Source organism: Lepidochelys olivacea (genome assembly GCF_965140295.1).
Source record: "Lepidochelys olivacea isolate rLepOli2 genome assembly, chromosome: 16".
Lineage (NCBI taxonomy): Eukaryota > Metazoa > Chordata > Testudines > Cheloniidae > Lepidochelys > Lepidochelys olivacea.
The window spans coordinates 21,898,992-21,925,744 of NC_140426.1; the positions used below are offsets into that span (position 1 = coordinate 21,898,992).

At 46.4% G+C, this 26,753-nt stretch overlaps 1 protein-coding gene across 5 annotated transcripts in view; it reads right to left on the reverse strand.

The window, feature by feature from the left end:
• The window catches only part of GPSM1 (G protein signaling modulator 1), a 144,845-nt gene that overhangs the window by 95,531 nt on the left and 22,561 nt on the right, over nt 1-26,753 (reverse strand). For 2 of the 5 annotated variants that reach the window (XM_084649704.1, XM_084649701.1), the window contains exons 2-3: nt 2,055-2,276; nt 871-1,006 (exon numbers count right to left, since the gene is read on the reverse strand). In XM_084649704.1, coding sequence (XP_084505830.1) covers nt 871-1,006; nt 2,055-2,275 — 357 coding nt within the window. In that variant the 5' untranslated portion in view covers nt 2,276. Of the gene's footprint in view, nt 1-870; nt 1,007-2,054; nt 2,277-8,666; nt 8,797-8,870; nt 8,886-19,247; nt 19,373-24,335; nt 24,468-26,753 lie in introns of those variants that run through there. The other 3 variants (XM_084649703.1, XM_084649700.1, XM_084649702.1) reach the window with 3 other exon arrangements.

Here is a 26,753-nt window from a genome sequence, read left to right on the forward strand (position 1 = left end):
GATGGGGAAACTGAGGCACAGATCAGGAAAGCGACTTGTCCAAGGCCACCCAGCATGCCAGTGGAAGAGTGGGGAACAGAACCCAGTTCTCCTGAGTCCCAGTCTAATGCTCTGTCCACTAGGATACACTGCTCTGAAGAGAAACCAGTACTAACCTCAAGTCCTCATCCAATGGCTGCTTGGTGGCCTATGTGCAAGGGATGGTTTCAGTCCAGCCCCTTGTGGATGGGGACCATGGAGACTCCTATCTATACCTATAACAAGCCCAGCACAGGCAGCTATCCCACAATGCTGCTTGCCAATCTCCTGTGGGCGCAGAGGGAGAATTCAGCCCCCATGACTCATTCACCAGAGAGGCCAGTCAGTGTAACTGCCAGCTCAATGCTCCCAAGCATGGTGGGATTTGTGTGCGCGAGAGAGAGAGGCTTGGATGCTTGTCCAGCAGGAACAGGGCTGAGAGACACCCAGTTCATTTCATATTGGCCTCCAAACAGCATGTGTCAGAGAGACAGACTGGGAAGAATCCCTTTCCCTAACTGTACAATGGATTTCCAAGAGCCATCCTGGAGTTCTTTGCTTGGCCCCATTCTGTGAACTCAAGGACTGTGAATCTCTATTTATTTGGGTTCAATTTTCTCTTTTTGGGGGAATCCATTGCTTCCTGGGTATTTTGGGGTCTTCATTCCAGGGATGGCCTGCCCACATTTTCATCCACTAGCTGCCCTGGCATCAGATCTGTAGCTGAAAGGGAGGGTGATACGGTCAGTCTCCTTCCAGAGCCAGCTTCAATGCTGTCCTGATCGTTGGCTGGCAGGAGGAATCTTTCAAAAGCCAGGGAATATTTCCTGTGGGGCATCATGGATCAAGTACCTTGTCTCCCTGCTCTTGGGAAATCTCCAAGTGTCTCTGGCAACAAACGATAGCTTCATCAAACTGCCCAAGTATTTTCAATGTATTCCCAAGGTTGCCACTGGCCTTGGCTTCTCCGATACGGTCCCCAATGGTTCTACAAGATGACCGGAGGCAGGGAAAGGGCTGTTATAAATGCTGGGACTCAGCAGGCAGAATTCAATCATGCTGATACTTAAGCCTGTAGCAGGAGTAGGCACTAAACCGATCCGCTCCTAGCCTGCAGGCAACATGTGCAAACAGAAGGAGAAAGCTCCTTTAGTCTTGGAGACAGATTTTTGCTTTCCCTCTGGCAGTTGTCTAAATCCAGGATGGAAAGTCAAAGTTCTATTTACCAGGCCCCCCACTCCCAGACCGGAAGCTCCCCCTCCCCACTTACGGTCCTTTCAGCTGGAGAGGATAGGACACAATGCCCCAGATGGCCTATCAGTCCTGCTCGATCAGAGTTTGCCTTCTTTTCCAGGAACCAAGTATACTGTTGCCTCCACACAACTCCCAGCCCCTGGGGACTGGTGCACCAGGGAATTACATGCAGCCACACCGGATGGCACTTCCACTAGCCCAGCCCAGTCTAGTTACTGGTTTTATACCAGTGTCTGGAGGCAGCCAGGTTCTGAAGCTGCCCTGCAGGGAGTGCAAGTCATGCAGGGACAAATGCCACGCCATGCTGCTCACCTGGGCCACCACATTGGTGCTACGTTCTCTGCAGAGAGTCTCAGATATTACAGTAAATCTAACCGACTGCAGGCGGAGAGTTGTCCCATTTTTAAAGGTGCCCCCTCTATTAAATGGGTCTTGAGGCCACATTTTCAGCAGGCCTGCTTCACTACCCTTCAAAAGGTGTGGTTTCAGCTGACAAAAACCCGCTGCATGGGCGTGTAAGTCAGCGTTACCTCTTTGCACACACAAAGCAGATGGGCTTGCAAACGTCTGCCACTTTCAGACTCTTTCCTCTTCCTCACAATCCCATACCCCGGGCAGACCCTTCCTCCCTGGCTTCTTGATTCTCTCCAGACAGTCACCCCCCTGGTGCCCCAGGTCTGTTCTCAATTGCAGTGACCGGTTCCCTCAGGCTGCTGGCCTGGGATCCCAGGGATCTTGCCTTACCTCGAGCTCTGACTGATCGTGTTCGCAGGCATGCTTACCTGGCTAGAGTGAGGTCATGTTTATGGTATTCCAGGGCCTTGGAATATTCCTTTAGGTAGAAGTAGGCATTGCCCAGCTGGCTGTAGATTGCGCTGAGAGTCTTCAAATCCTCTGTCCCCACCTGCACTGCTGCTTCGAAGAAGGCTGCTCCAGCCTTGAAGTCCCCAGCTTTGCACAGGCGCTCTCCTTCGAGGGCTAGTTCGAGGCAGGAGGCCTCCATTCTGTTAAAATCAAGATAATTTCCAGATGAGCCAAGCTCTGGAGTTCTCTCCTTTTTATACTGTCATTTTAAAAAGACAGACATTTTGCTGAGAGCGCAAGGAACAAATGCGTGATGCAAACCACAGGCTGTCCCTACCAGACGGAAGGCCCTACACGCCGAAGGCAAAGGAGAGCCAGAATAGATTTTAAAGATTAAAGGCAAATGTTTCGAAAGCTCCTAAGTCACTTAGGAACTTAAGTTTAATTGAAAGTCAATGGGATTTAGGCTCCTAGGTGCCTAAATCCCTTTTGAAAATAGGACTCATGCTCCAAGGTGACAATTTAGGAGCTTTTGAAAAGTTTGCCTGAAGTGTAAAGATGTGGAGAAGGGGAATGGGGGGTTGTACAAAACGCTCCATACAGAATAACCCCCTGATCAAGGGCTGCTAGGCACATGAACTGGAGAAGGAACTCCTGATTTCCCCTTTCAGTGAAAAAACATCACACTCCTCTTGAAATAAGAAAAAAATAACAATACTCCACACATCGTGGGCACCTTCCATCCATGGCTCTCGAATGCTTCACCCGCATTATATTTAGCCTCTGCACCCCCATGACACACACTCTTCATGCTAGAAACAGAGAAACCGAGGCACAAAGGCTGAGTGACTGGCTCAAGGTGGCACAGAGAGTCTGTGGCAGAGCCAGACTCAGAAGCTAAGTCTTCTAACACCTAGTCCTGTGCTTTAGCCACAAGCCCATTCTTCTTAACAGCCCTCTGAACCGGCTTCAATTAGCACATGCAAATAGCCCAGGTCCTAAAGGGTTATCGGACTATACTAATTAGAAGTGCCCACCACTGTCACAAAGGGGACCCAGGGGCTATTTCCCGACCTGCTCTCACCATCTGCCAGTATGGCCACCTCCTTATTCCACTGCACAGCAAAGTTGTGTTGCCTCTCTTCCTCCCCAAGCAGCACCTCATGTACTGCCTGGCTATAAAAAAATTATTAATCATGTTTTTATGGCAGTGCCTAAGGGCCAGCCAAGACTGGAGCCCCTGGTGCCAGGCACTGGACAAACAAAGAGTGGTTGACGGTCCTCGATAAAGCTTGCAATTAAATAGACCCAAGGTGGGGGAAGGGGTAGAACACACCAGCCAAGCCAACAATGTGATGGCAACAAACATCATGTTAGTGCCACAATTTTTTTGTTTTTTGGGGTGGACTTAGTGAGGAGTGGGATCAGCAAAAAGGGAAGGGAAGTGGGGTGAGAAGGGCAGGTTTGGAGTGATGCTGAACTGAAGAGACTGTGAAACAAGAGGCGGTGAAAAGAACAGGAGCAAATATCAGGCATCAGCTAGGACTGAGAGTGCTCGGCCGCTTTAAAAATCAAGCCCCGTCTGTCTGAGACGAGAGTAATCCAAAATTACAGGCCACCTTTGAAAATGCTAGCTTAAGTGATTTGGGTAGCATTACACCCAGAGTCAATGTGGGATTGTTCGGATGAGAATCCAGGCCTGGTCTCCTGGTTCCCAGGCCCCACACACACTCCGCGTCACCACACGAGAGCAATGGATGGGTATGGTTTTCTTTAAGGGGGTGCAAACCTCATCCACCCTAAATTAATGCCTATGCCACTTTCCCAAGGGGTAACACAGAGGCTAGCCCGGTTGCTGCACGTTTTTAATGAATACCACAGAAATCTGGCAAGCACTACAGACTTTGGACTGTATAGAATTTCTTGGCTGATAAGCTACAGTTCCCTGGGCCTGTTTTTCATTAACTTCCTGGCCGTCAGTTTTTCCATCAGCATTCTTTACACAATAGCGCTAGGGCCCACCTTTCATCTCTTGTGCTTCTTGACACCTCTTATTACTTACACACATGGTGGTGGGAATAAGGGTCAACAGCCCATCCAAGCATAGGGAACCTGGGCAAAAGAACGGCGCAAGAGGTATTCCTCCCAAAGCAATGTATTCCGCACAGAGCCTTGCAGCTCTGTCTCTGGTAAGGCTAAAGCCGTGCCTGCTATAACCTTGTTTACACTTTGTAAAACGATGAGTATATTGGGGGGAGGGGAGGGGGGGAGAGAGGGAGGTTGTTTCATTAAAAAAAATTCAATGACATTCAAAATATTTTTAACGACAATTCTTTAATTTTTTTTTGGTCAAAAACCAAAATATTTAGGCCAAAATGATTTATGGATTTCTTTATTTATCGTGAACATTTCGTTTTGGTCAAAACGCTTTTTCCATGGACTAAAAAGTTTAGATGGCACATATTTAGGGTCGATACCTGTTGTGATTTGGGCTTCCATTACGGTCTGCCTGATCAGTATGCCCCCCCCCCCCGACACTCTGGTTCCCCCCAAAACACAAACGCAGTGTTACACCCCGGTGCAGGATAATCTTGTAGCATGGTTTGGCCAGCACAGATCCCAACTGTCATAGAAACCATGAGGTATTTAAACACAATTGTCACTAACATCTCTGCAGTCTCTAACGTTGACAGTGCCTAGTTGGTTTGTAGCTCATAACCTTCTTTGCACAACTCATAATCAACCGGTGGAACTCGGAGCTGCAAGGTACTATTCAGGGAAGTATCTTAGCAAGACTCATAAGGAATTGACAGGTTTCAGAGTAACAGCCGTGTTAGTCTGTATTTGCAAAAAGAAAAGGAGTACTTGTGGCACCTTAGAGACTAACCAATTTATTTGAGCATAAGCTTTCGTGAGCTACAGCTCACTCCATTGGATGCATACTGTGGAAAATACAGAAGACGTTTTTATACACACAAACCAAGGTTCCTGGGTTAGTGGTTCTGTTGTGTGGTATGTGGTTGCTGGTGAGTATTCGCTTCAGGTTGGGGGGCTGTCTGTAGGCAACGACTGGCCTGTCTCCCAAGATTTGTGAGAGTGTTGGGTCATCCTTCAGGATAGGTTGTAGATCCTTGATAATGCGTTGGAGGGGTTTTAGTTGGGGGCTGAAGGTGATGGCTAGTGGCGTTCTGTTATTTTCTTTGTTAGGCCTGTCCTGTAGTAGGTGACTTCTGGGAACTCTTCTGGCTTTATCAATCTATCCTTGCAACAAAGCCCGTTGCCAACTGTGCCCACATATCTATTCAGGGGACACCATCACAGGGCCTAATAACATCAGCCACACTATCAGAGACTCGTTCACCTGCACATCTACCAATGTGATATATGCCATCATGTGCCAGCAATGCCCCTCTGCCATTACATTGGTCAAACTGGACAGTCTCTACGTAAAAGAATAAATGGACACAAAATCAGATGTCAAGAATTACAACATTCATAAACCAGTCGGAGAACACTTCAATCTCTCTGGTCACGCGATTACAGACATGAAAGTTGCAATATTACAACAGAAAAACTTCAAATCCAGACTACAGCGAGAGACTGATGGAATTAAGACTGGAGAGACTGAATTGGAATTAATTTGCAAATTGGATACAAGCTATGTATATATAGCTGATTGCCAAAAGTGTGATTGGCTTGTCTGAGCAGCTTCCTGGGCAAATGAAGGACACGACATTCCTGAAACAATCTGGGTGGATTTCTCAGCTTTTTGGGCTGCTAATTTACCCCTCAGCAATATAGTTATAGCAGAACAAAAACTTGTGAGTAGACAAGGCACAAGAAAGACAGAACAGGAAAAGAGTGTTTCAGTGACCAAAGCATTGACATTTTGGAAATGTCACTGATAATGCAGCTTATGACACATTTCCCTCCTCTATGCTGCACCTTTAAAATGTCTAGCTTGTCTGCAAAGGCAGCTGCCATTTTGCAAGGCAGACTGGCTGCAAGATGTCACAGAAGACTCACTCACACTGTGCTCTCACTCAGACTTTTCTTTGTTCTTTCTTGTTTTGTTGTTTGCCTGTAATCTAACATCCAAGTTGCTGAGGCCAAGAGTACATGACTGCTCTTTGGCCTGGAGAAAACAACTCATTTGTCCGGAGTCATACAAGCCAGGGGTAGAGAGGAGGCGGAGGGATTTGTAGAAAGTTTGACGGCTGCACCACTGCATTGGGGTTCCCTGGTTTTGGATTGTAGAAGGATGGATTGTAACACTGGTGGACAGGTGTCCCCATTGCCACAGCAAAGAGGCCACAGAAAGAACGGGCCAATCGCCGGCAAGCGTGACCTCTGAAGATCAAGCCTGAGGCACGATGGCACGAAGAAACTTACTCCAATAATGCCTTTGCTGTTCCTCCCTTGTAGATGAAGGGAGCTCCCCACCGGCACTCGGAGCCCTACCAACCCGTTTTAAAATGGGGCACTGAACCCCTGACCTGCAGAGGTCCAGGGTAACCCTTGCGGCAGGTTGGATCTTCAATGGCTTGTTCCAGACTATTCACTCCGCACAACCAGCCAACTGCATGGCTGTTGCATGTTGGAGATGGGCGACCTGAGCTTCTCTCGAGTCAGCAAGCCAAGCCAGCCCTTCCCATTGTGGGCTAATCCTATTGGCCTGGTAATCTCGCTAGGCAATCCTGTCAATACAGCCCCTCCTCCCAACAGGAGGATTTACTTCAACTGGCTTTGCACCCTGATCAGAGCGACCCAGAGCGCTTAACCAGCCAACACGCCAGGCTGAGAACAGCTACCGCAGACCGAGCTGCAAAACACGGGTTCTCAGGCAACAGAGCCTGAGAAGTGGAGCTTCCCGGTTGCCGCACCAGCGTCACTATTTGGGGGCTACTTCGTCACACGCTTGTGACTGCGGGAAACCCAGCGAGTTGCCTTAACCCTCATTTCTGCCCTGCAAGTAGAAATGCCATACCCCTGCTCCACAGATGGGGATCCTGGGAAACAGACGGGTGCCTTGCACAGGGAGTCAGCGGCTGAGCCGAGACTCAAACCCAAAATCTGTGCTACTCTAACTGCTAAAGAAAGACAGTCTTGTGGTTAAGCTGGGTTTGATATGGGAGTCCCTCTGTGAGCTCGGCAGAGCCCCTTAGCTCTGCCTCGGGAAAACACGGATAACAATTCCCTACAATGCAGGGATGTGGGGAGAATTCATAAAGTGTGTGAGGAGCCCAGACGTTACAGTGTACTACAAAGTGACAGCACGGCCTAGTGAAGAGAGCACAGGACTGGGGCTCAGGAGACCTGTGTCCTATTGCTGGCTCCACCACAGGCCTGTTGGTGTCCTTGGGTAAATCACTTCACATTTCCATGCCTCAGTTTACTTAGCGGAAAATTATACTGACCTCCTTTATGAAGCACTTTGAGATCTACTGATGAGCAGTGCTGTAGAAGAGCTAGAGATTATTATTATCCAGTGAAGCAGGCCATAGAAATACCAACACAGAGCAAGAGGACACAATTCTGTCTTTACTGTGGGACAATTTGGCGCTACACTTATTTGTTCTGTGCAGACTCAAAGTGGAAGGTGCTGCAACATTTGTGTTGTTCTCAACAAAACCAGCACCAATTCAATCCAAGGCATACACGGGGCATAGTTTTAGCATCATATGCTTTAAGTTCTTTAAGCTCTAAACATTTTAGCAGCTGCTCCTGCTGCTGCTATTTCACCAAATGGGAACTGGGTGTCGAATTCTCTACTGTGCCTTGGAAAATATCCCCCAAGTTCATAAACAACAGTCTGACTGGCAGGTAATCAGGGAAAATGGCAGTACAGTAGCTGGAAGAAAGAAAAGCCGCAGCAGTTACTTCTCAGGCTGGATCAGATTTCTAAAATAATACAGGGAAACAGACAGCTAGAACTCTCTCTCCAGCTGACATACTGTCATGACCTCCCTTCTCTGACTGCTTGGTGCCCCCCCAGTCCTTTAATAACAAAGGGAGAAAACACCCCAGAACAGTTTGTTTAATGCTTACTTCAAACCCCAACACAAACATTTGAGTTAAACTATTGTAAAATGCCCAGATTTACGTGGTTGTTTTGCTTGGATTAGGAAGCCCCTCTGAGTTTCAGGGCAACACCAATCCTGCTTTAAGCAGTTTTCAATGGAAATAAAAAGTTATTACATCATCTGTCTTCGACCCAGGTCTATAGATCATGCCTGTAAAGCTGTACAGAGAAACGAGCCTTGCAAGAATAAGCGTCCTTTGTTGTATTTTGCCCTGTAAGGGCCCAGTTTTGCATTCTTTCAGCATCCCAAACTCCCACGGGTTCCAAAGGCAGTTTGTGGTTTGCCAAAAATGCAGGATCATTAGGACTGGCTTCTACGATTATTATTATTATTCATAATAATTTGGAGTGGTTCCTTCAATGTCTTAGGTAGGCACTTTCCCAACACCTGCCCCAAAAAGCTTACAATCAAAAGACAGAGGTCAGGGAAAGGGGAATAAGATATCGCAAACGAGTCAAATCCTGAGATTTTCACTCAAATAAAACTTTAGCTGGCTTCAAGACTGACCTTCCCCGAGGATCCCGTTTGCCTGAGTATAGCACGCATAAAAGCTGAGTGCACCAGTTCCTCTAATCCTATGGAGCATGAATAATCAGGGAGCAGTTCACGTTCCAATCAGCAGGCTCATCAAAAGGAGCTGGAAGTGAAAATTATGTGAACGACTTATTTAAAAAACCCAACCAACCAAACCCCCAAACAATCCAAGCTTACAAAAAACCTAACGGTAACAAAACACCCATCTACTTCTTCCAAGGGCAATATCCATCGCTCTCATTTTAGATTGGCCAGAGGTGAAATCCGTTCTGCCACTGAGCCTAATTTGTGAACTTCATACACACAAACACAATCGCATACGCTTTCTGGTGTTACCATAGTAACAACTCAGGCACAAGAGTGTCACGGCTCCCAAATGCATGCAGCCTTTAATTAAAATCTGTTTGTCCTTGAACTGGCTGCTTTGCTGAATGTCTGAATTGCCTAATTACCATCAATGCTCAGTTTGGGACTTACTAAAAAGAGAGGTCGAAAAAAAGGCTTTTTCCCTGCTGGGCACATGGCAAATGAAACCCATTTGCTTCTGTGTGAAGGGATGAGATTTGCAGGGCTGATGATTATGGGGAATGCAATGTGGCCCCCACAACCATTGGTCCTTTGACACCCCAAAGCCTCTGTATTCTGTGGGAGCATTCGCGTGCTGCTGCTCCAACTTCAAGGCCAAAAAAAAAAGAAGAAATGTTGCACACTGCGTCCTCCAGCTCCTGGAGTCCCAGGGCGGCGTGGAAATCAGATCAGGGCATGCTCTGGATCACAGGAAAGGGGCCCTCCAGAGAAGGTCATGCTGGAAAGGAGCTATTCGCTTGGGCTAAATGGGTTGGGATTTCAGCAGACTCACAAGAAGGATGCAGGTAGGAAAGAGGAGTATCACTGCCAAGCCTGGTGGGTTAACAAAGGACCAGGAGCTAAGACTCCTTGCTTTTAGACCTGGCTGTGCCATTGATTCACCAGGTCACCTCACGTAAAGCCTGTGGACCGTGTCTCTCTCATGTTACTCATCTGTAAAAGTGGCCTAATTCTGCTTATACATCTGCCTGGATGCCATGTGCCTTAACGAACACTTGTGAAGTGCCATGACGTCCGGAGCAATCGACATTCAAGTGATCCCTACGGTGGCTCTCAGCTTGGAATACAGATTCCAAACTTCCAGTGTGGCCTTGGGCAAGCTAGGCTCAATCTACACTTAAAACTGATACCCACATAGCTATGCCCACCAGGGGTATGAAAAAAACCACACGCCCCAATGACACAGCTCTGCTGACAAAACCCGCAGTGTAGATGCAGCTCGGCCAACAGAAGATGCTTGTCAGCAGAGCTAACGTTTGTGGAGGTGGTGGTCCTACACTGGTGGGAAAAACTCCTTCTGGTGGCATACACATGGGGAGGCGATGCCAGCATAGGCGCTGTAATGTAGACATTGCCTGTTACTCAGCCTCTCTGTGCCTCAGTTCCCCACCTGTCAATGGGGAATAATAGCACCGTCCCACGACACAGGAGTGTTCAGAGGATAGATCCATTAACAGCCATGATTAGTGCTCGGGCACTGCACTAATGGAGGCCATACAAGTACCACGGACAGCAAGGAGAAAAGAGGACCGACCGATGCATCATTCTTGACAGCCACCCTTCAAGGACAAAAAATGCAGATGAGTAAGTTAAAGCCCCCAGTCCTCACACACAGAAGACAACAGGCCCCAGCCCTCTCTTTCCACAAGTTGTGTATCTTCTGCACAGAGCCAAAGGCCCAGCCCCAAGTCCACCAGCAGCAAGGAGCAGTGGGGCAAAGAGCCGCACTGGCCAGTTTTGCAGATGGCTTTCTCTGCTCAGTTCACGGTCAGAAGCTGGGGCTTCAGAGGCGCCATGGGCAGCTTCAGTCCCACCCAACACAGTAACCACTTTGCAGCCTCGCTCCGTGCGCTTGATGGATTCTGATGGTCAATCCTTTGGTCTCTGAAAGACACTGAGCCAGGGACGCACTGCTTGTTCCCTTCTGTGCTACCCCTGCACCGGAGAAGGGGAGGAGGATTCTACTGGCTTGATCTCTGCAGCCCCAGAAAAAAAAAAATGGGGGGGGGTGCCTTAGGGCAGCAGAAAAACAAAATTTCCACCCTGATCACTGAAACCCAGCAACCAACCAACCAAAGATCCCTTCTCCATCCACCTTCTCCCTCACCTTTCACCATGCAGGGTAACAGAAAGTGCCACAGAGTTATCCACATATGGTGGCTGTAGGAGCGGGACAGCAAGTTGTAAGCAGGCCATTCACTGTGCCTCACGGAGCAGAAGGCCCATCCTCTCTGGGTTCTCCCCTGGCTGCGGACCGTGAATCACCGAGCGGTCAGCTCCAGCTCATTCCATCCAGAAAAGTTGGTCTCATTCTGCCAAAAGAGTTTCCTCTCATGGGCCAACACAGCGTGGAGTTGCGCAGGAGAGACTCCTCTTTGAGCTACCGCCCACTTCCAGCTGCCGCCAACGTGTTCTCCACATGTCTCAAGAAAGTTTTAGATCAATAAAAAATGGGCAAGGGTTGAAGAATCCCATGGAAGACCCCATGGCCACCTTTTCTATTTGCTCATCCCCCCTGGGGTACATGGGAGCCCCAGCCTTTCCTTCTTCTGGTGTTTTCCTTCCTCCTCCTTGTTTGCCTTTTGTTTAAAGCACGTTCTCTTTCTAAGGAAGGAGAGCCAGAGCAGAGCAGAGGGAGGCAGGGAGGTTAGGTGTAGCCGTGACGAGCAAGGTGGCTCAGATTTGTTCATCACTATCAGCTAAAGATTAACGATGATTTATACCAAATATCTTTTTGCTGCCTCATAACTTAACCAAAGGACCAAAGAACCTAATCACTCCTTCACAAAAACTATGGGAGCAAACACAATGGCTCCAAAAGAGAAAATGCTTTCACACTATCCGAGAATGTACCAGAGCCGGTGGGAGAGCTAGAACGTCCTCTTAGGTACAATGGCTACGTTTGGGATGCTGCATAAGGCATGAAGCAAGTGCAGCGTGAAGGGTTGTTGGGGCCATTAGCGGTCACATTACCATGGCTCCCATCAAAACAGTGCTATAATTGGGCTTTCCCACATATCAGATCAAAATATCTGACTAATCAAGGCCAGATTCACTTATCACATTTTCTTGTTCCCTAAAATGGCACATGAGGGATGTTTGGATTTGATTTAAAACCAGTCAGTGAATACACGTTACTGAATTAAGTGTCAGGAAAAATATGAAATTATAATAACAAAATTCTATAGATTTAAGCAACAGGACAGGACAAGGTATGGCATAGACAGATACAGTAGAACCTCAGAGTTACGAACTGACCAGTCATCCACACACCTCATTTGGAACTGGAAGTACACAATCAACAGCAGAGACCAAAAAAATAGCAAATACAGTACAGTACTGTGTAAAACATAAACTACTAAATCTTGGCTAGGTTGTAAATTCCTCAGGTCAGGCTGCCTAGATTTTAGGCCCAGCATGTTGCAAATGCTTGGCAAACAAAACAAACAGGACCACCACCACAGCACTTCAGGAAAGGAAAAATCTCACCGAAGCAGAGAAAATTTGGATAAAAGCAGTGCAATCTCCTGGCCCTGTTTGCAATCAGCCTTGAATAATAATAGTTTGATAACACTTTATTATTAAACCAGTTGAGTTATCAGGGGTTTCACAACTGCAAATAAATAATGCTTTGCATTTTCATAGCAGCTTCCAGCCGAGGATCACAAAGCACTTTAAAATCATAACATCTCGCTTTACAGATGGGGAAACTGAGGCCCAGAGCTGTGCTCTGCCTTCAGTGAGTTGGTGGCAGAACCAGGCATAGAACAGCCAGCTGTCCAACTCTCTGATTGAAGGGCAAGTCTCAAGTCCACTCTCGGCAGACTCATTTAGGTGTGTAAGTGGGACCTGTTGGATGCTCAGCTCCTTTAAAAATCTGTCCCTTATTCAAAACCTCCACCTTGCCTGTTGGGTGCTGCTTGGCTTGTCATGCCTCATCCATAATGAATGCCTAGCAGCCAATATGCCTGTCTAGCGACTCCGAAAAAGCCATGTCACACACTGAGCTAGGAGTCAGTTCTCTTAAATACCAGCTCTCACTGCAGTGAGAAAAAACTCACTCAGGGAGACAACACAGTGCTAGGGTAGCAACACATTAACCCTTTTCTTTCTGCACGGGAAAGTGAGTGTTATGAGCAGCCGACTCAGGTCGTGCGTTACTGTAAGCCGGGGTAGGCAACCTATGGCACGCAAGCTAATTTTCAGCGGCACTCACACTGCCCGGGTCCTGGCCACCGGTCCAGGGGGCTCTGCATTTTAATTTAATTTTAAATGAAGCTTCTTAAACATTTTAAAAAACTTATTTACTTTACATACAACAATAGCTTAATTATATATTATAGACTTATAGAAAGAGACTTTCTAAAAACATTAAAATGTGTGACTGGCACGCAAAACCTTAAATTAGCGTGAATGAATGAAGACTCAGCCCGCCACTTCTGAAAGGTTGCCGACCCCTGCTCTAAGCAGATCCATTGCACACTCCAAACAGAGCTACTGTGGTTATAAAGCAAGAATCAAAGATAGGCGTGATTAATAGCACTGGAAACATATACACTGGGAATACGAGGGCTACAAAGCTTTTCTGAGGAACTAGTATTTGTTCCTGTTAATGTGATTTTCATGGCTTCAGCATGAAAAACTTAAGACACCGCATTGAAATGTATTGAATTTTATATGAAAGTAAATATTTCACAGCATCTGTTATGGGCTGGTGTAAATCCTGCCTTCTCTAAGCAACCACAGAGCAAGTTCTAAAGTGCTCAGCCTAACCAGATATTCACAGGTTTGTCTAATTATAGATGAATTAGCAATGAAAGGGGCAGCACACCTTTAAAGAAACTAATCAAGCTGAGAATTAGATCCCACCAGTAATCTGCTCCCTCAGCTTTCAAATGGTTCCTGCGCAAGAGGAGCAGTAAATCCCAACTATTCGTGACAAATTACCAGGCTCAGATAAGAGATGCTCGAACTCTCGGGCTGTGTCATGCTCAGCTACATTGGCTCATGATGGATGAAGATCACATGCCACAAAATGCACAAGTTGGAACTTAGATCTCTCATGCCAAACTATACACCATTCGCAATGAAAGGTCACCACTGAGGGAATGAGTGTAGGGTTTGTGCCCTTTGTTCTGTTTTAATTCTGCCCTTGCATGGATGCACTACGCTCGTCTTTAATTACATGAGCACGTTCTATTGTTTGTTACAGGCATGGTCACTGGCGTCTAAACCCTTCAGATTCACAGCACAGACCACTTCTACCTGAACTAAAGGGCAACTACTTGCAAAAGTAGGCTAGTTTCCTCTACTTCAGTGGTTTTCAACCTTTTTTCCCATTTGTGGATTCCTAAAAAATTTCGAATGGAGGCACAGACCCCTTTGGAAACCTTAGACAGTCTGCGAACCCCCAGGGGCCTGCGGACCACAGTTGAAAACCACTGCTCTGCATGGACCAGCCCCTAGAGGGGGACACGGCACACACTTTAAACACTATTTCTGAGACACCAGTGCAATGTGGATTCCTGGGTTCAATTCCTGGCTGTGGGTGCAGAAAGGGTGCAATCTCGTACTTTGAACAGTTGTGACATACAAAGAGCTAAGCAGAAAGCTGAGATACAGTGTAAAGGTAACTGCTGTTTATTGGTGGAGAGAGTAAAACCCTGTAAATAAATGACAGAGTGGTGTTGACAAGGGTGGAGGTCCCAGTGCCCAGACGAGGCAGGGATCGGGGCATGCTGCCCCTCCACAACACAGCACAGTTACTCTAAAAAGGCCGCGTGGCTGAACCGTGGGTCTGTGATATTGACGGTGTTCTATCCCACAGGGTCCGTTCTGGCCACTTCATTAAAGGTGCCTAGAAAGGGAGCTGAGCTCATTTGACAATCTAGCCTCTAACGGATACAGAGTTCTTTTGAAAATATCTTGTCTATAAGGCCCACGCATCTAGGATGCCCAAGTGCACCCACCCTGATCCATAGCTAAGGGTCACTAACAGCACTTCTGAACACAGCCCAGAGAGAAGGTGGAGGAGCTGGCTGCAGGAGGGGTAGAGGTCTGTCTCTCTTCAGGAAAAGCCTTGCACCTGCTATAGACAAGAAGCAAGTCCTGGAAGCTTTTACAAATGGCGTGATGGCTCAACCCTTTACAATCTCCTGCTGCTCTTGGAAGAAAAAAATAAAACCAAGGCACTGCAGCAGCTCACCTTCATAGCAGAGAAAGGACAGGACTCAGTTGTGATGAATAGAAAACGCTGAGGATTCTGAACACACGGAGACCATGTGCTTCTCCCGAACTCCCTATGTAAACATTGGTGCTCCCTAAGTCCTGGCCTGCAGTAGTCAGTCACCTTCAAAGGAAGGGGAGGAGGAATCTACAATTGAACATGGAAATGAAAGGCACAAGACTAAACTGTTTTTGTTCCACCCAGTACTTCTGAGCTGCCAAATCAACCAGCTGTCTGAGGCAGACACTGCATTATATTTCCTAAAGCATGTCAGGAGATGGAAGCTGCACCAGGGAGTGTATGTGGAAGAGACAGGGTGGGGTTTGTTTGTTATTTTTTAAATCTGTTGCTCTTTCATTTGCAGGGGCTCCCTCCGATTGTCCTCACGTGCTGCACAAATTGGCTTGCCGCTGCCTGAAAAACATTTGCTCAAGCCACAGCTCCTGGAAGTAACACAGTGAGGCAAGGCTCATTGCAGCCCTGTGTGCGAAATAGGTGAGAGGCTGCAGGAGAGGGAAAGTGCAGAGCTCCCAAGGTGTTCACGCAGGCTTCATCTCTCTTCCTTTCCTCATTGAGAGAGGGATTGCTGCTCACCAGTGCTCATTTTGGTCGATTTCTATCCCCCATTAGCTCCAGAGTACTTAAAGGGCATTCACTTCCATGGCACATTTGCTAACAAACAACAGCACAGGCAGCGGTTGTATTTCATTGCATTTACGCTGCTATTAACAGAGCTGAGTCAGAGGCCAACATTTCAGAGCACAGACAGGGCCCTCTCTGCAGCTTTGGTGCTCAAGAACTCATACCTCTCACCTCCCAAGTTTTCTTCAGGGGCCAGGATTCAACAAACCCCACCCCTCAAAGCAAAACTCGGACAGACCTTCCCCTGCTTAGTTTCAGCAGCTGACTCTCCATTCAGACTCTGCCTCGCCCAGAATGTCCCCATCCTTGGGCTAGGCTTCAAGCTTACAATGAAACCTGAAAGCTTGCAGGTTTCAGGCCATGTTTTAGCACTGAGGTTTGGCACAGCAGCTAATGAAGAATACCTGGCACTTCTAGAGCTACGTCCATCTGAGGGTCACAAAGCATTCTGCAAAGGTGATTACTATCATCCTCATTTTACAGATGGGGAAATAGCCAATAACTGCACAGGAAATCTTACGTTCCAAACCAGTGAGAATCAGCTCTTCTGAAAAGCATGTGTAATGACACCTTGTGGGAGCTGGCGGCAGGGGGTGAACCCAGAACCTTCAGCACCACAGCACAAACCTCTGCCACTCAATATAAAGGGTAACACCCTCAGCTGTCAAAAGCAGACTATTATCCTCAAGTAGGGGGGCCAGTGGTACACACTGGCAGGTATTTTACATGTTTTGCAGTCTATTGAGGTAAAGTCAGATTGCTGAGTTTAATATGGATTTCCTTTTTCTACAGTTAAAACCCCACTCCCATCCTCATATCCACTGACTAAGGTCAAGGGTAGCAACACTTCTACACCTGATATGTACCTTGTTAGGATAACTATACCTGTATTTATGGTGGGACAGATTCATGGACCTGATGGGTCAATTCCCTTCTCTAACTCCTCTCATGCAGCAGACAGAGAGAGGGTTGCACTGTTCTGTCTCCTTGGTGCGGATTTTTTTTTCAAACAGGGTACTTTAAATTACTTCAATGAGCATTTCAGAATGGGAGGGAAGGCTTGCAAGGGTTCCTAGGACATTTTGTCTACAGTGTCAGTACGCTCAAAGGAATTCGTTCCATTGCACTGGACTGGAAACAATGCCTCTGGGATGGTTTTGCCAGAGATGAAGTCGCATTTTCTTTAGCTTTTTCTCAGACCGACTCTTTCCAGCATCCAGAGGGCAAGAGAGGACAGAGAGCGTGAATAGCTTTGCATTGTAATGTTCCCTTGGTTGTTACATCAGTGCACCCTCGGTCTTAAATATTTGTTTTTGTTTTAAGGCAATATGTCATTTCGCAATAAAATAAATTGAATGAAATGTACAATGCACAGCAGAAGTAAACGGATGGATTGTATTGGTAGGCAATTTGCTGGCTGCTCAATCGACATAAGACGAAGATAGTGGATTTAGTGATTATTTATTTTAGACATATAAACCCAGCAGTGAACAGGGACATGCATGTGGCTCAGTTATTACTGAAAATGTTTACACATTGGTTTGTTCTTTTTTTTAAATTAGGGAGCCATAGTGAACATTAAATGGGAGATGCCTAAGCTCAGCCATCTGATCTTCAACAGAATTTATTTATTAAAGTCCCAATCCTCCTATAGAATCCAAGTTGGCAGATCTTTCAGCCACACAGATCACCATTACCTTCAGGGGAGGCAAGAGATTACCTGGAAGACTGGACTTATATTTTCAGCGTGAAATCCTGGGTCCATTAAAATCAATGGCAAAACTCCTGGGGCCAGTATTTTACCCACTGTCTTTGAGCGCAGCTGCTGAGAAATTCAGCAGTGATAATTTGGGTAATAGGACAACCATGCTTTGGGAAATCTTCCTACTGGAATTTAATGGGGCATCTCAAAAGGCAAATTTTAAGCTTGGGAAGAGCACAGTTCCTGTCCCTTGGCACACACCAGGCTGTATTTATTTGTCTTTCCGTTTAACACTAGGTTTGTCCTCTAGGAGAATTTAAATCAAGACTGGATGTCTTTGGGCTTGGTTTAGGAGTTCCCGGGTGAGCTTCTCGGGCCTCTATTATGCACAGACTGGGTGATCATAACAGTCCCTTCTGGCCTTGAAATCTATGAGTTACAGCAGGGATTTTCAAAAAAAGAAAAGGAGTACTTGTGGCACCTTAGAGACTAACCAATTTATTTGAGCATGAGCTTTCGTGAGCTACAGCTCACTTCATCGGATGCATACCGTGGATTTTCAAAAGCGATCAGTGTGCGTAACTCTGCCCCAGTGAGGCCACTGGGAGAACTCCCGTTGGTTTCAAAGAGCGGAGTTAGGCTGAGCAGTTTTGAAAACTCCACCAAACTTCCTGTATCTTAGAATAAATATATTTGGCCAGATTATTAAAATTCTCTACTTCCTAATGGCCCAAATGAACCAGCAAGGCACAAAAAGAAGCCCACGGGCATTTAACAAGAGTGAAACCATTTTAATGTACTGCCCTGGATGTCCCAACCCTCAGTTTACCTGGGATTTCTTTTTTTCCAATCTCTGGTTTCATTCCTGGGGAGCTGAAATAATTGCCATTATTGAATAATTGTCAGTGAGCACATTAAGCCATTTTCTTTGTTTTTGTGTGCGTCTTTAACATATGCCCCACAGCTCAAAGCTGGGCACTTCTGGCTGCTGTTACTGCTGGGGAGCCCACTCATCAAAGACGCAGGTTTTAGGCAGGATGTGCAGGTCTGTATTTGGATTCTGAGACCAGCCCATAAAAGGGAAGTGCAATTTTTACCCAAAAGGATCAATATTCACTCTGCAGAGGGCTCTCACCTCAGTTCCATGTAAGGGCTCTATGGGAAAGTTCCCACTACGTCAATGTGATCAGGGTTTGACTCTTAAAGCGCTGAATAAAGTGTATAAAGTCTAGTTTACATGAAGTTATTCTGGAATAGGTCTTCTTGATTAACTGTTCCTGATTAACTCCATATATGGATGTTCTTACTCCAGAACAACAGTGCCCACAACTGGCGTCAATCAAGAATAGCTATTGTACTTTACATTCACACTCTGCCTACACGTGAAATTTGGTAATTAAGCCCTGAATATGAGATTTAATCTTTTTAGTACAGCACCCTCATTTGATAACTGGGCCTACAGTATTAACACTAGGGACTAAAACCAGGGACCTGCACACCCCAAACTTCAGATCTAGAGCCTCACCTTGCAGTTCTGAATGCTCATAAATGTTAGGAGAAGCTGGATGTGGGTCCAGAGTCCAATTCGGCAGCCTGGGCCCATGTCTGGCCAGCACACTTATTATTTGGAAAGTGTCTTCCTCATCTGGTTATGTTTCCAGTCCCAGAAGGTTCTTTCTTCCTGAGAGCAGAGCCCACTTCATGTTTATGGCCACATCAATGTGCGGATTGTGGTGGTTTGGCTGGATTCTCAAAACTTTGAGCCTTCATTTAAAAACACTGGTGTTTGCAGCTCCGCTATGCATGCAGTGGTCCCTTCACTAGAGAAACCGAAATCATCCCCCAGAAACTGGGGAAGGTCTCAGCCAGTGAGAATGGAATAATATTTCACACTTACCCATCACATCTGCCTACTGCAAAATTCTTGCTCCTTCCTCTGTACCATCTGGTGTGGTCACTCTCAAAGACAATACAAGACTAGATGGGCCTTGGGTCTGATCCCATCTCGCAAGTCCTATGTTCCTAAATACGGGAGGCAGGGAAACATCTTACTAGAGCCAGTGGGGAAATGTTAGACAATGTTTTTTTCCACTGAAAAATGCCAATTTGTCAAAACCAAAATGGTTTGCAAAACGGGATCAGTTCCAGTGACTAAGAAAAAGAAAAAGAAAAAAAGGTTTAAAAACTGATGTATTTTCAAAATGAAAACCCCCAGCTTTCTGGTTTGAAAGGACTTTTCATTTAGAAATTTAAGCTAATTTAGGCCACGTAAAAGGTTAAAAACAGAAAAGGAAAAAGGGTTGGACTCAAAATAAAAGGTTTTAAAATGATCAAAACAAAACATTTCAAGGGACCCAAACCAGGAAAGCAGAACCTGGGGAACAGTTCTGAGATTTTGACTTCTTGTCCTGACTCAGGAGGGTAAAATTTTTTGAACTTTCAAAAATGGTCACAGGACGGGGAACCAGGTTCCTGCCCAACACTCCTTCTCATGGCCAATACTGCGGCTGTGACTTGAACCATGCTAACTGTGTTAATTGTCTGAACACTTCAAATCAGTTCACAGGAAAGCGGACACAGGTTTGGTTTTCAACTGATAACCAAGGCCATACAACTAACTCCCCCCTCCAGGCATCCCCTCTCTTCCTCCCTTCCCACCCCACACAAAGGAACCAGCTGAGCTCAGTGAATGCCAACCAACAAATTCAGGCTTGTTATGAAATTGCACATGCTGGGGACTTCAAGGGATTTACCTTTCCCACAAGCCAATTGAAAAGGATTTTTTCTTGTTCCCAGAAACACAGAGGAATAGGCTGAGGGGCCAGTCTTTCCACATTCTAGCTCACCTGGAAATCCCCTCTTCTGCAATACCCCTGCTCTGCCCCAGCCACACCGAGCATGCTACATCTGTTCAGAGCCATGGACTCCGTCTCCGTGACCGCTGAACAAGGGAACTGAATCAGCTACCTAAAAAGGTGGTACCAATTTACACCAATGTCTAAGGCTCGTATTGTATCTAACTCCATCAGGGCAGGTCAAGCTGACCTTGTCTGCCCTAGTAGCCCACACGGTTTCTTTAAGAGAATCTGAGTTGGTTTTTCCCCTCTGCCCCAGGCTTTCAGAAAGGGTATTACTGGGCTGGCGAGTGCTCAGCCTTCCTCCTACACATGCTAACCACACAGCCGCAGGGCAGAGCCGCAGTGATGGACAGCTCCGATTAGCATGGGCAGGATGGGATGAGGAGATACTGCCAGAGTCTTTTCACAGACTAGACTTGCCAGCGACTTGCAGCCAATCTGATTCTGTTCCCTTTCTGTCTCATCTGCTTTTCTTCAGCTCCAGCGCTGCTAAATATTTCAGGCCAACTGAGACCTGTAGAATCCTTTTGAAAACACACCCCTCAGAGAACATTCTTCTGGGTCAGTTGGGGCCTGATCCAGAGAGGTGCTGGGCAGTCACGAACCCCCTGGAGATCAATGGGAGTTGCAGTTGCTTGCTCTCTATCAGGATCATTGAAAGGGGTTTGGCTGAGACCTTGATTCAACTTGAGATTCCTTTGCTTCACATTGCAGAGTGAGCAAGAGTAATAGACTCAGAGAGCCCAGAATGACAAGTAAGTGCCTTCCTCAACCTGCCAGGCAGCTAATGCAAACTGGGAGGCCGATACCACTCATGCGTTCCCAGCCAAAGCACACCTTCAATTGCCTATTATTACCCCTTCAGTTGATCCTTTGGGTTTTGTAAGTGCAAATGGAGCTGGTGGTTTATGCAGGTCACAAAAACAAACAAATAAAACCCCTCCAGACAGTTCAGCGTTCCCAGCAGCAGCCATGCAGGAGCAGCTCAGGTCTGGAATGGTAGGAAGGCTGCAGGCTATGACAGATTTTCCCTGGCATAGCTGCGGTACAGCAGATGCATCGCCTCCGTGAGCTGCACCCGTCTTACACTTTCAGGGCTGTTAAAGGCATCATCGAGTGCTCCCTGAAATTTTGGGGTGATAAAATTCTAAAACAAACCCGAAGACCAGATGTGCTTTGTTTATAATAAAAGCTGCCTTTATACCCCGGTTGTTGGTTACACTCCAAACACAGACAAATCACAGAGTTCTCCTGGGCTGTTGCAGATCTAAAAAACACCCAGTTGGATTTCTCCAAGAACAGGCTTTTCCCCTATTTCAAACCCAGGAAATGTAGTTTCCAAGGAGTTCGGAATTGAATACACCAGCCTATCCAGTTTAGAAGCCAGCACCCGAGGACACAGCTCTGCTGGTTCTCTAGGCAAAGTCAGACTCAGACTGGCAAACAAGTCCAAGCTGTGACAATGCATCGTGTTCCTAGGAGACTCCAAGCCAAAGAAAACGCAGTAGCCTTGTGTACAGCCAGGTTATCTGGGTAAATTTTTCCCATGTTGCTAAAACTAGAGCAGCTCCACTAATGCAAGCAACAATGGGTTACCTAGTGTAGACAAGGCCTAGCATTAGCTCGACTTGCTCTGAGCAGGATTAGACAAGGTGGAGTTTAAAATACCTTTGGCCAGCCCACGCTAGTGCTCCCACCAGAGGAGCTGCAAAGGTGTTAGTAATGGTGGGAAACTTTTTCCCAAGAACTCTGTGCCAAGAGTTTTATTGTTTTCTTTTTTCTTAAACGAAGCCGATCCTTGCAGACTCGGAGCTGGACCGATGACAATCTAAGGTCAGCAGCAGAGCATAAAATCCTGGTTTTCATTTTTTATGACATTATGGGAAAAAAAGATCTATAAAGGCCATATATTTTAATTTGTAAGCCCATAAATTGAAATGTGGCAGGGCTCCCAACAGAAGGCTCAACCACGGTCTTGCAGCAGGACAGTAAACGGGCAAGACAAGAATTATGCTGTTTTGCTGACCCAATAGAAACAGCCGACTTCGCAAACCCACTGCCTGTTTTATGCTACTTTGGAAGCCCATATTGTGTAGCCACTAGTTGAATGGCATATCCTGGCACTCTAGTGCAACACCGTTTCAGTTCTTGCAGAAAAGCAGCATGTGATGTAACTAGGAGGATTCTCAAGTGTTTTTCTCAAGACCTTTTGGCGTCAGCCTACAGTGGGGATTTTTGTACTGGTGTAGCTAGGCTGAGATATCTGCTCTGATGGAAAGCTCTAGTGTGTCCATGTGTTGCACGAGCACCCAAAGATAAAATGAATGGTGGCAAGTCACCTTTTACACCAGTGCAGGGCTCCTACATGAAGGGATTTGCACTGGGACAGTGAAAGCATAGCATTACTGGTGCAAAAATCCCTAGGGTAGATAATCACTTAGTTCTGAAAGTCTGGCCTTGGAGACCAGCGCTTGGTATCTTTACACAAGCCTGCAAAAACAGGCTCTGTCCTGCATGTCCACAGGTGACAGTCCCATGGGCATCTATTTTTTTTCCTAGGGAGCCTTCCAGGGCCTAGTGAGAACCCTAAGCAACCCTATTACTCTCCCAAACCCCAATATCACATGTCAGGCCCCCAGAATTATGATTAAGACAATCCTGAGATTTTTTTTTTTAAATTGTGGGGTTTTTATTTGCCTTCTGGTGTTTAAATTTTTGGGGGTTGTGTTTTCACGTTTTCTTCAGAAGCAGAAACATACATTCCTTTTAGATGGAAGTTTCTCATGTAAATCACGTGACTCCAGGAGCTGAGACTTCAAGAAAAACACCAAATATGGTGAGAACTGACAACGCTGTCTCCCTTCCTATTTCTAGGATAGCTAGGATTTCCCTCAGGCCTCAGTAATGCCTCTCCTTAATCTGCTGCAATGGCTATTATGCAATGGCAGACACTCCCTCCCCTCTCAGGGATTGAACATGCAGCCTTCCACAAATGCCTCTGGCCCAGGGAGTGGTAGATCCTGAAAATAATCTACATGGCCTGTAAAAATGGAGAGATCTAAAGCCAGATTGGGGATGCCAACAACTGAATATTGCTCTGGGGACATATATCAGAATGAAAACAGCCTGGACTGGACATTTCATAGCTGTAGTTCAGTATTACCAGCATGGCTAAAAAGTGGATTAACTGGAGATCATTCCTAAGAGCTTTCCTAAGGTTGCTAGTGCAAATGCTGTGGTCACCTCAGGATTTTACAGGGCTCCAAATAAAAGGAATATTAAGACTGCTCCTAACAATAAATCTTTAATCCTGCTCTTCAGAAGAGCAAATAGACAGTAACAGAGCAGCCAAGCAGCAAAGGATCCTCTCTAATTTAGGTGGTTGTTAAGCAGGAACAAACATGCTGTACGTAGTAATACTCAGCTGCTGTGTCTAAGCAGTAGCCATGTCTGCTCTTTATCATACGCCGTGCCACGGTGCTTTAGAACAAGGATTCATCTTTTCCAATTGAGTCCCAATTCAAACTGGGTCCTAAGGCTGTCTCTCACTCTCAAGCTTTGTCTATTTCTTTTCCCATCTCCCTGCATCTGCGGGATGCCCTGGGCATGACAGAAGCTGTGTATGGTTCAAACCCCAGGTTTAACAATCATTGTTTATTACTTGCCTGCCGGAAGCACGCTCAGTGGCTGCAGTGGTCATGGGTCTCCAAGAATGGACATCAAAGACACTTCCACAAAGCTATTTTACATACCTTAAGCTCCCCTCTATAAAACTCCCGTGGTGAATTACAGTGATTTCATACAGAATACAGCCTTTTCTAGAGGACTTAAAGCACTGGCCCATACCCCTTACTCTAAGGTTGGTTCATATATAGGATGGATTTGGCAGTCTAGATTAAATAACTGCATGAAGCCAGGAAGGGTCCTTTTACAACCACTGCCCCATGCAGACATTCGTATCGAACAGAGGAAGACCCCTACGAGCAGCCCACATGGGTGGGTGGAGAGAAGATACGAAAGACACAGAACAAAAGCAGGCGTCACTCTGAAATACACCTGAGGAACCCAGATAAAAGCGACGGCAAGAACGAGATGGGTGACACCAATGTCCCTCGACAGCTCCTTACCTTAGCCTATACGGTCTGTGGGCAGAGGAAGCTGGCAACACACAGGAACGACAGAACTTCCATAAGGATTTAGTGCGCTGGAGGAGCCTGTCTATCTTAATCCAGGGCATTTTGGAAAGGCTGAATTCACAAACAGCCTCTACTATGAGCAGGCTGCTGGGAGCCTTTGAAGAGCAGTTCCACCCTCAATAACACTCACCGCTTTAATTGGTACATTTTTTAAAAAAAATTCTAATCACATGTTTTGAGCTGTTACTTTTTTTTCTTTTTTTTAATTGCATCCCCAACTGTGTGCAAAGCTAGCTCCAGGCAGCCAGCTACGGTAGAGAGAGCTGACAGCCTTGACAGATGACTCAGTGTTTGTTTAGAACCAGGTTTGCACAGCGCCTTCTTTCTGCCCCCATCCTAGCCCCCCAGAGGAATGGATTTTAGCAACTGCCTTCTATCTGGGTGGGCAGGTTCCAGAGCTTGAATGACTGACACTTATTGAACTGGTGCATTAAAGAGCCCCACGGCTGGATTTGGATCTCGTGGCAACCTCTTTCATCTGGAATAACTCCACTGATTTCAAAGGAGCTACTCTGGGGTCTGCAGCAATCAAAAACTGGCTTGTGTGCTTTACATTTCTGCTTCATTGAAGCAGGACAGTGTCTTGGTCAGTGGCCAGGTGAAAAGGAAACTTGATGGGACTCTACCCAAGCCCCACCCACAATCCCTGGGGGATTGGAGCTTGGGATTGTGCATTGATCTGGGGCAGAGCATCTTTTCCTTTCCCTTGGTCACTGACCAAGACACCGTTCTGCAGCGTTGGTGTAGATGTGTTGGCCCCAGGCTATTAGTACCTCACCCAGCTTGTCTATCTTCTATTCTCTTTGACCAACAACAGTTGGTCCATTTTTTGAGCAACTCCAGTCCTTAGATATTCATTAGCTTCTTGGCCACACAACTTGCCTTCAGTTTTTTGGGGAACTAATTTTAAACAAGCCACCAGAATCACGCCTGCAGCATTTGCAAGCACATCCATTTGCGTTTCCCTTTGTCATAAGCAATAGTCATTTGCGTTCCCCTTTGTCATAAGCAAGATAATGTCCCCCTAAGTAGGCCTTTAACTAGCAAAGTATTTAAATGCATGTATAAATCAGTGGACTACTCATATGCCTAAAATTAAGCATGTATTTTGGAGGATTGGGGCCTCAGTGAAGGACACCACTGCAAACCACAGCCCAAAGTCCTGGAGCCTTAAAATCACCCCTGTGCTGCAGCAAAGTAGTGTCTTATAGTTTAAAAAAAAAGCCACACAGAAACTCAGTTTCTTCAATAGACTTCACAGGTCAGGACACACCTGGGAGAACACACAGAATTTCAAGGTTCCAAGAGAGAATCTGCTCCATCTGTGTTTACACCATGGAACACCACCTCCTTAGGCCATGAGATGACTGCTCATTGGCTTGCTAGGCCAATTCCCCCTTATCTCATCCAGCTCTGACAGACGCATTTGGCAAATGGGATAGAGAACGGGCCTTCTACATGATGCTAATTCCACATTGATCTTCAGAGTGTTATCAGATGCTTTGGCAACAACGGATTATATTCCTGCTTTTGTGCTACAAAACGTGTGCTCAGTAAACAAATAAAATCTGAGAGCCTCCTGTATTTTATAGTCAGATACAATCCCCAAAACAATTCCCTGCTCATCTCTAAAATGTGCCTCTGTGCCAGAGGCTTACTGGAAAATAAATGACTGTTTCCTGATGCTGAATCAGCTGCGATATGACAGGTTATACACGCAACACACACATCCTCACCAATCTCTACGAGTAGGTCTGATGTGGGCAATACATTTTCATGACAGATGGTGACAAGCACACAGTCAATGTTGGCAGGAATGGCTGCCAGCTCTGTTGCTCTTACAGGAACCAACAAGCTTCCATCCCTACCAGCCCACAGTTGCTCGCTCCATCAGCTTTACTGGCCCCTTATTCTGCCCGTTTGGTACAGCCAACTCCGAAGCCTGCACTATAGGCCACTTTCAATAGGCCACTTCTGTCTTTAGAAACCACAGTCCCCCAGGCTTCCAGTCCAATTCTTCACTGCTAACAATGCTGAAATTTTATCTCAGGGCAACTAAAGTAGGTAAGCTATCCAGAGGTAAAAACACAGTGAGGACAAGGCACTTCAGTGTTACCGTGAAGTAAATTAGACAAAGTCAGCACTCTACTCCTGCCTGGAGTTGGTCTCACCTAGTGTACCTCATGGTAAAACTGAAGCACCTTATCCCTATTGTGTTTTTGCCTTAAGATAATATAACACAAGGACCTCTTGATGTTGATTGCCAGAAGGCACAGGAGTACATACAGGTACCAGGATCCCCAGAGGTTCACCAGAAGAATGGCACGTAAGGTCACACCTGTCATCATA